This window comes from Candoia aspera, chromosome 4, assembly GCF_035149785.1.
Source record: "Candoia aspera isolate rCanAsp1 chromosome 4, rCanAsp1.hap2, whole genome shotgun sequence".
Lineage (NCBI taxonomy): Eukaryota > Metazoa > Chordata > Lepidosauria > Squamata > Boidae > Candoia > Candoia aspera.
The window spans coordinates 22,587,423-22,597,839 of record NC_086156.1 but is presented as its reverse complement, the minus strand read 5'-3'; the positions used below and the strand labels follow the sequence as shown (position 1 = coordinate 22,597,839).

Genomic DNA, 10,417 nt, shown 5'->3' with positions numbered 1-10,417 from the left:
TTGCGGGGGGGGGGGCAGACTGATACATACTTAACCCTAATGTTTCTCGGTAACTTGTTACAGTGCTTCCCGGAACAGCACACAGTTTCAAGATATTGTTAGATTGGGCAAATCATATGTGCAACAATTTTATACCTAACATAAGTTACTCAGTTAAATTTAAATACTGCTTTGAATTGTGGTAGAATCAAGTGTCAGTAGAGGAACACTGTTATTTCTTATTCCAGCCATTCCTGTGCAGGATAAAGGTAATTTATATTGAAAACTAATTGTAGTGGACTTGTTAATTGACATCAGGGAAGCTATCCTAGTCATGTATCAGTGCATTGGTATGAATAAGATTATGAGTTATTGTCATTACTTTAAAAGCTGCTCCTTGATTCTGTTGTGTACTAGAAGGTACAACCAGCACTGCTTTAGTCTGTGTGCTAAGTGTGTCATACAAGAGCAACAAAAAAAGTGAGTGGAAAGAAACAAGTAGCTTCTATCGATTTGCGGGAAACAACTAATCCATGTTGACTAATAGTATGTAAATAACCTAATTAAAGTGATGTATGGAAGAAATTCATTCAGAATGCCTACTCTTATCTAACTGCAGCCAAAAGGTGATAACAATAGAGTTGAAGCTTTTGGAGACAGCTGTAGTCCAAAATGTGACTCAGCAATATACATTCAGTAATACTGAAAGCCACTAAGGGAGCCAAAAAAAATGTAACGGCATCTTTCCTTTTGCTGTCAGTATTGCAGCACTGGTAACCTATTGGCTTTCATGTACAGCCATATATAAATGAAAGTTTTGCAGGTAAAATGTAAGTCTTCAGTGTTAGAATAATTACGTTGTTGTGCCTAGCATTTGTCTATGACCTATTAACTATTGATAAAATACATCCATGCTTTAAAAGAGCATGTTCTCTTGCACAATTAGGATCCAGTGTTATGAAATCAGTTACCACAATTCTGGTTGTGACTGCTTAGTGCTACTGAATGTATCCTGGGCAATATTTCAGCCTTCAAGAAATAATACAACTATAGGTAGCAGTGGTACAAAATGTTTAATGTATCTGCAATATTGATACAACAGCTCAACAAATATGCATAATTTTGGTTAGTTTTTAATTCTGAAAGCCTGGCAAGTTTTCAGATTCAAGGCAGACTCCTCCTCATGCACAAATATTGATTCAGATTTTTTTTATACATAAAGTTTTTCATCCCATCTGTTTGAATCAGTCATCAACTATTATAAAAAGTTACGGTTCTAGATCAACAACATACTGGACCAAGAAAGTTTTCACATACAAGCTTGCTAGCGTTAGTCTAGGTCACATTTCTCATTATGTTCTTGAAAGATATTAATTTCACAAGCGATAACATGCATTAAATTACTTTAGCAGGTAGCTAGTATTTTGTCATTTGACAGAAGCAGGAGCTGTCTCGTTTAAAAATTTAGCTCACCACATACGTAACACAGCAAACTTACCAATGCAGGATTTAGTGTAATCATGTGCTTCCTTATCCCAATCGTTTTTTCAAAACAAGTCTTACTGGAGGCACATAATTTGTTTAAATAAGTAGTAGTCACACTGAAAGTCCAATTTCTGCACTTGTAGATACCTACATGTTGCAGCACACTAGTAAACAATGTACAGAACTTCTTTGGCACAATAAAGCATTTCCTCATAGTCCTCAAAATTAGAGGTCCCTGTAAGTATGAATGTTTTACACAAGATAGTATTAATATACTCAACCATTGCCAGTAATACTGGAAAACAAATTCTTACTAAATAGAATTGCACTTCAAAGTTTAAACTGCAAAGCTTCAAAAATTAAAGTTTTCTGTTACCATAGCTATTTGGCCCTGATTTTAAAATTTTATTACAGAATAAATAGCAAAAAATAGATTTGAATCAAAAACATTGCAAAATATTTAAAACATTTATATGAAAATCTAGTGTAATATTTTCTTAGAATTTTTAGACTGAACCACTATAATTGTAACATCACTTTTCTTTGCAGATTGAGTCTAGTGGTTAAGAATATTTTTCCTTTATAGTGGATTTTAGTCTTAATTGTAAGTTGTTAATTGAAAACATGAATATGTTATGAAGTTGATGTGTATCTTAGTTTGTTTTCCAAGACAGTTATTAAACACAGGTTTTTAGATTTGCAGAAACAAAAAAGCATTTTAAAAAAAAATGGGTTGACATTTTATAAGTCTTTTTTTTATTAGTAATTGTTCAAGATACAATTAAGACTTAACAGTAAATTAAGGAATGCCAATTGAATGCAGACACAGAAGCATCTTCATGCTTAGGTTTGTTCAAGAAGGTGTTAGTCCAGGACTTGTTATCTCTGTTGTAGGACTTGCAAGATATTCACTTGATTTCAAACTTGTGAGAGATTTGTAACTTGCAACTGAAGTCAAAGAACCACAAAGGCCAAGTAGTGAAGGAGTGTCTTCTTTCCCTATTGAAGAAAGTTTTAACTCTTAGTTTAATAGTAGTAATTCCCATAAAGTATGAGAAGTTCAGGGCAGGATCAATTGTTCTTCTCTAGATCTTTCAACCAAACCACTGCTATTTCAGGAAAGAAAACACCATCCTGTATTTCACATCCTCCTCTCAAGCTGCTATCACATGTGCTGATGAGCAGGAACAAATTCATGAGGTTTCCCTAACATGCAACCTGACAGAATCAAAATAAATCCTATTTAAATACCAGAAATTGCTATGGCCAGATTTTTCAACATTTCCCCAGAATTTGTCATCCTTTTTATATCTTTGCCTGTGTATTTCCAAACCAGCACCTTGGATGAAATACCAGCTTTACTATATCCCAACATGCTTAGCAAGGTTAAATATGTATTGAGTGATTGATTTAAAGTATGTAGGAACCTAAACAAATCAAACAAAATTATTTTCCATCATGGGGAACTTCTGGCCTAGTCTGTCTAGCTAGCAGCCTCAGCAAGGCCCCTCTCCAAAGCTGCTCCCCCCGCCCCAACCCCTGCAGTCACAGTTGAGGCAGAGGCAGGGAGACCTGGGAGCTGCAGTCCCAGTCTTTCTTGAGATGAGCTAACACAGCAGTTTTATCCTAGAAGTCTGAAAGACAGCAGGTTTGAGTGGGGTGTTTCAGTCCAGTCCAGTCCAAATACCAGACATGACATTGAAATTTAGGCTTGCTTTGTTATGTTGTACAAAGTGTCCTGCAGTTCTACATGTTGCCATAAGATGGAGCAGTTTTATTTTCTGATGAAAGTGTCAGTCTCAATATATTTTATTTATTTATTTATATTTCAAATTTAGTCACTGCCCATCTCACTCAAAGAACAATGTCAGCTTCATATTAATTTCAGACCCCATGTTTTAGGCAATACCAGGACAGATGCTGAAAGGGCTCCAATTTGCTCCCAAGATCAAAGCTGAACAGATAGCTAGAAAATTAGATAGATAAAAATCTTACATAGATTTGTATTATCTATGAAAACTATATACCCCATTCTCCAAAAAGTAAGCAAGACGTAGGGGTTCTGTCTTCCAAATGCTGTGTTTGAATGCTGTCTGAATAAATGTAACTCTATTACTTCACAGCAACAATATACATAATATCATTAGCAAATCAGACAAGTCTAGTCTCAAACCCTCACTAGAGATTAGAAGACCTACACGTAAATAGATTATGAGACATAAACGTGCTGCAATTTATATTTATCATTCAACTGAATTTAAATGTTGAATTGCAGATTTGCAGCATACCTGGAAAATAGTCATTATACACAGAATTTTGGGGTTGCTCACCTTACCTTCACTAAGTAAATTTAGCCCATCTTGCTTCCCATCTCCATCTGGTGGATTACTTGGATCCAGGGATGTCTGAGAAAAGCTAACATCAACAGAGAGCTGATCCAGGCTGTGATAACTCTTTCTGCAATATCAGTGATAACTCATTTCACTACTTTTGAACTGATATACAGTAGAAACAGCTATTTATTTTGCATTTTTTGTAATTCCAGTATTTTTTTTTTATAATAGTATACATCCTTTAAGTTACTCCCCTTCCTCCCCAAAATGTGTAGCACAATATAGTATATAATGCTGGAAAAGGAGTTAGACTGTTATTACTGTACTAACTTACTCTGGATCCAGCCCACAAACTTTTTTAAAATTCAGACTTTTAAATTTTTGCTTATGTTTGATTCTGCACTCTGTATTATTTTAATGGCACTATAGTAGATCTGCTATTTAGGTTGGCTTACTTTATGCACCTGATATTTTTTAAATGTATCTGTATGTATGTATGTAGCTAGCTAGCTATGGACTTACAATGGTATATTGTTCCAGTTGCTATCAACTCTTAGTATTTATCAAAGGTATCTGGATAATTTGACTGAAAGAAAGGAATAATTTTACTAATAATAATTTCAATAAGTATCACCAAAAATTCTGTTGTTTTATCAATATTTCATTGCATCTTGCAGAGTTAAGCAATGTTACTAAAGGCACATAAAAGTTAACAAAAATAAAGATTTACTCATAAGTTACACTGTCAGTGCTACACCAAGTTAAAATGGGCCATAATTCAACAGAAGCATACATGTATCATACTCAAAAATCCCCCATCATATAAGCAGGGTACAATTAGAAAGTTATAATTTATCCCCTTTTGTAACAGTTGCCTTTCTTGCATTGAACTTCTACACTGTTGTTATTGGAAAAAGCTATTAATGGTTCTAGATTTACACTTTCCTTATATATACACACACACACTCTATATATACACATACACATATATACACACACATGAAACTTAAGGTAAATTATGCTGATTGGTTGAAATATTGTGTTTTCAAAAATCAGTGGACTAATGTATTAAACAATTGTAAGTATGTATCTTAAAATGTGGTTAATCCAATGAAAGATTTTCTTTTGAGTTTATTAAATTCATTACAGGATGTTAAGTAAAGGCTGAATTTTATTTTCAATATGTTGAATGTGTAAAATTGTGGAAGGGTCACTGACATATGTATGACATATAAGAGAGCCAGTTTGGTCTAGTGGTTAAGGCAGTGGGCTAGAAAACCAGGAGTTTGTGAGTTCTAGTCCTGCCTTAGGCATGAAAGCCGGCTGGGTGACCCTGGGCCAGTCACTCTCTCTCAGCCCAACTCACCTCACAGAGCTGTTGTTGTGGGGAAAATAGGAGGAGGGAGGTATTAGCTATGTTTGCCACCTTGACTTATTTATAAAAACAAAGGCGGGATGGATGGATGGATGGATGTTTGGGCCTGCTCCATGATGGTTCCTTTTTGGTTCAATATTAATAAATATCTTAATAACGTATTGGGAAGATAAATAAGATACAAAGGTGTTGACGTAATATTGAACTATATTTCATATATTTAGAATTCAGCAACATAAGACAGACTCGGAATTTATCAAGCATGGATTGTAGCAAAAAAAAATTGTACTTGATGGAAATACACTCATACCTGATTTTAAAGCCTGGACTGATGAAATGTATTCATTCTGTACCTATGAACTGGTTTCATATCAACATCAAGACACTCTGATCTATATTTTTTCATGTGGTCAAGGTTCAATTTGTTCTTTAATAACTGAGTTATTAGTGTATTTTATCATGAATATTTTTGTTTTTCTGTCTCCATTTTTGTTCTGGTTATTTTTTTTTCTTTATTGTACGTAAGCAATAAACTTTTTTTAAAAAAAAATCATAGTCATTGCTGAGGGGTGCACTTTAAAAGCATTACTTTACCAAAAAATGAAAACTTTAACATCAGTCTAGATAAATGCAGTCAGAACCAATCTGTTTAACCTGTGTATCACTTAGATGCAAAAGGCACAGCCTGAGCAAAGGGTTACCCAGACAAACCAACGTTTCATTTACATTCCACGTCTTTTTCCTGTTCATAATTCTATATAAAGTATAAATGGAGTTTAATGTGTAAAATGAATAAAAACAATGAGCATAGCTGATCTAATAAGCAGCTCCTTAAGAGTCATATGCTATTATTTTAGCCATGCCAATTGAAATCCTACTGGTACTATTTCTTTCCTTGTTGTCTATCCCATCTTTGCCTCTCACGATAGCATGCATGTATCATGTTGGGAAAGGAAATACTCTGTCACCTCAGTTCATGTCACAACAACAAAATGTCCCTTACAAAACATTACATTGTATGTGGTTGTAAATTATTTCAATTATTTTTCGTTGAAAAGCAAGGTGAAAATATGAGATAAAATATAACAACTATAGATGATCTGATGGCAATACTAGCTCTAAATAGTACAGTGTCCATTCAGATCAAATATACACTCTGGGACTGTTTATATAAGTACAGGGCTATAATTAATGTAACTCTATGCCACCTGCTCTTGTGAGAAAAACAAGTAAAACCCTTATAAATTACCAATACATGGTTGTTTATGAAATTCAGAGCCACAAGATGGCTAATCTAAATCATTTAAAATAAGATAAATATTAATGGAACATAGAGCTATCAATGGTTATTAATCATAATAGCTATATATTATTTATTAATATATAAATAATCAAATCTACATTCCAAAATCAATCTAAATTGTAGCAAGTAAAATAGAAGGTGATCTGTCACCTACATTTCCTGCTTTCAAGTTTTCTGGATGCATCTAATCTTCAACATTGCAATGCAGGATGTAGATAGGCTTTGGGCCTTATTGATAAGAGCTTTTCTTACATTCTTATATACTTACTGAACTAAAACAGAATTCTTAAATTTCAAGAAAAGGTTGAGAATCTCCCAAAGCATAACTACATAAATAGATTATTGAGATTATATATAACTATTTTTAAATGTATGGACTTCAAAAAATTTCACATATCCACATTTAACATAATCCAACAAAATATGATAAGCAGTAATGGCTGAATTGCAGTTTATGGGTGAGGAAATCTACATTTCTCCCCAAACAACTCATGGATATGAAAATAAGTAGCAACAAACTCTAAACCGTGCATAAGATAAGTCTGTATACCAATGTTTCTCAACCTTGGCAACTTGAAGATGTGTGGACCTTAACTCCCAGAATTCTCCAGCCAGCAAGCTGGAGATCAAATACTCATCCTGACAGCATACACATTAATAATGAACATCCTCTTACTTAATAGTCAATAACAACCTAATGGGAATTTGTACCGAAAATTGAAAAGCAATACTGTTTCCTAGGGGCATGTTTATTTAAATGATCTTAATGTACTGCAATGTACCATATATAATACCTGAAATAATTTTTTATTCTAACAATTTTAAAAATAACTTCACTGCTAATTGAAGATTTTGGTATACTACAACCTCTTGTTCCAAAGTTGAGCTATTGCTCAATCAAATATCAGTATTCTCTGATGCACAATGTACTACAATAACACTAAATTATATCTCACCAGCTCATCAGATTTGATAATATGCAGTTAGTTCAACTTTAAAATGAAAAACAATGCAAATTTAACGCCAAATTTAAAGCCTAGCAAAGCCTTAATGCTGAACAAGGTGTAGACATCTTTCTTGTGCATTCTGCACTCTCTCTACAGTTCTTAAGCATTACATCTGATGCACTATGTTTTTAGTTATGGTTAATAATGCCAAGCTTGGAGAAGATTCACATAAAAAACACAGGATAGGCAGTATCTGAACGCCCTGTAAACCCTTCATTATGCTCACACCAGTTTGATATATTTCTCAAGGACAGCCATTGTCACATACAATGCTCTGTAAAATTATGCAGTGTCAAAATATTTGAATTTCAGTTTTGCTTCCCATCCTTTTAATGTAGCAGATACTAACTTCTACTGAACAATTTGCATTGATGACAAAATTAATAAAACCAATCTACTTACACAGGATGTGGTTTACATTAATAGTAAATCACTTTATGCACACACAAAAGTATAAAAATTGCACATTGGACACAATATAAAGTATTTGTATTATAGTACTCTAAATGTATTTTAAGGTAATGAAATATTTATCACAAGTATTTCTGCACTGTTTTAATAATTAGGCATCCAGCAGTTTTTGATTGTCTGCTGAGACCCGAAACTCTGATGGATAAGATGTCTGTGTGAAGGAAGGTAAATGAGATTTCTGGGATTTTAGGAGCACTGCACAAATATATCAACTTACTCATCCCATTGCTTATTTTGCTTTCCATAAAGTAGCGTATCCAAGGCAACTGCATTAACATCCAGAGCTCCTGGGGAAGGCCACTGATTGGTGAGATGGGTAGTTAATTCTTGTCTTGATCTTAAATCATTATTCTTTAGCACAGTTCTGTGAACACATAGTGAATTTCATGCCATTAGGAGTAATGTCTTAAAATAAAGCAAGAAAATAGGCTGTTCTTGAAAGGTTTTCCTGGTAGCACACTAAAGAATTTTCTCTCAAGAGAGATTGTTCAATCAAAATTTGGCTATTGAAGAACAAAACGAATTCACATGACACTACAGTATGGGATGTTTTTCTTGTATTATACAAGAACAGATTATCAGTTAACTACAAATATGGAAGTAAACACAATAAATTAAAACCACTTAAGTGGTTTATCACGTTTGATTCTAAGCAAGCTACCAGTATACATAAAAATTGTTAATCTGACAATTTATAGAAGAGCCCTCTTCTCTTTCTCTCCTCCTTTTTTCCAAACCTAACTTATTTCTGAAACAAGAACAAAACATTCAAAACAGCCTCAATAGCTGCAGTGCAGTACTGAAGTACCTGTTCGTTTTTATTTCACATGGGGGTGGGGAAACAACTGCAGGATCTAAATGCTGCTTCAGATGAATAAGTTGCTGCAGCAAAATTAAAATGTACAGGTTTTCTATGTGGGTTGTCATGGCAAAAGTTAATACTGTTTAATGTCCTAGCATTTTTCTTTAAAAAAATTAACACTATAATTTTCTTCCAAACCAATTGGATATATCACATTGTGCAATTTTATTCCTACAAATTTGAAAAAAAAGTTTAAATGTTTTGGGAGTTGTATGTATGTGTACATCATATATATATTTATTATTTATATATATATATATATATATATATATATATATATATACACATATATATACACACACACACACACAATCATACTTTCACTTTCTGTGAAAAATATATTGAGCCATCTGTCACAAAGCCCATCTAAAATAGCAAGAAACCACCCTAAGTTAACAGGATTTTTTTTCCCAATCTAGTGACTGTCACTTTTAGTCAGAAATATCAAAGATCAGTATGAGTCACAACAAAGGCTGTCACTTGGGAAAGTTTTGGAGTGTTTATAACTAACAGTACAACCACAGCTTATTACTTACCAGTACTATGAATTCTCTTATTGGGTAATCTCCTTCACATATCCCTCTCTATGGAATGAGTTGTCATCACCACCTTGACGACTCAGATCTGTTGAAATTTCAAATGTCATGGATGTGAGCCCATGTGGTGTGTTATCTGTCCTCTAATTTCACGTTAGTAGTGTTAGAACTTCCCTGAAGCAAGCAAACAAAAACCCAGCATGCTGAGGAAATCTGAGTTTGCGGATTTATGGAGGAGATAACAATAGTAGAATTCAAGTTACTGATATGCAGTCTTTCTGCTGATCATGTTATTTGCCAGGCTGTCACTCTGAAACTATCTCCCCAATAAGAAGAAAATGGGTGGGGGTGGAACAAGCTTGGAAAAATCCAATTATATTTGGATGCAAATAAATGGACCAGGTGATCTTCATATATTATGGTGGCCTCATAAATTATCACTTGCAAATACTAGTTTAACATTTTTACCTATGTTACCACAAACCAAATTATTTTTCTGCCAAGCAATGACTTAACTAGTTTTCAATCTCTTGGAACATTCAAATATCCAATTTGTAATTCTTGGGAAAATGTCTATTCATGTCCAAATCAATACACTGGACAACATTTGCATCTAAAGGAGCTTTAGGGCACCTTGGTTTGTGTGCTATTTCAGCTGAGCTCTCCCCAATTTCAAAGTATTTCACACTTTGTACTGTTAAAGCTATGTAAACTGCCAGTTCCTTAAATAAACTCAAATTATAATTACGCCTTATTTTCTTTGTTTAATACGTTCAAAAATGCTATTATAATTTCATGTATAAGAGTTCTTATTATAATGTTCTACCTAGAACATGCATCCAGTCTTTGTGAAAGATCACAAACAGAATGTTTTACAACTGGTACAAAATGGTGCAACTAGACTGCTATCCAGTACAAGATATCATGAAGCTTGTACTGAAAGATCTACACTGGTTGCCAGCTTCCCACTAGCCCAGTTATGGTGCTGGTAGGGATTTTTAAACCCCTAGATAGCTCATGGTCTGGTCTCCGAGAAACTCTCTCTCCTGTTCTAAGCCTGTTCAAT

At 33.9% G+C, this 10,417-nt stretch overlaps 1 protein-coding gene across 3 annotated transcripts in view; it reads right to left on the bottom strand.

The window, feature by feature from the left end:
• Positions 1-2,252: 2,252 nt before the first annotated feature.
• The window catches only part of RUNDC3B (RUN domain containing 3B), a 35,252-nt gene continuing 27,087 nt past the window's right edge, over positions 2,253-10,417 (bottom strand). For 2 of the 3 annotated variants that reach the window (XM_063303584.1, XM_063303585.1), the window contains exons 9-11: positions 8,171-8,317; positions 3,800-3,921; positions 2,253-2,463 (exon numbers count right to left, since the gene is read on the bottom strand). In XM_063303584.1, the coding sequence (XP_063159654.1) occupies positions 2,318-2,463; positions 3,800-3,921; positions 8,171-8,317 (415 nt within the window). In that variant the 3' untranslated portion in view covers positions 2,253-2,317. The remainder of the gene's footprint in view (positions 2,464-3,799; positions 3,922-8,170; positions 8,318-10,417) is intronic. The other variant, XM_063303587.1, reaches the window with a different exon arrangement.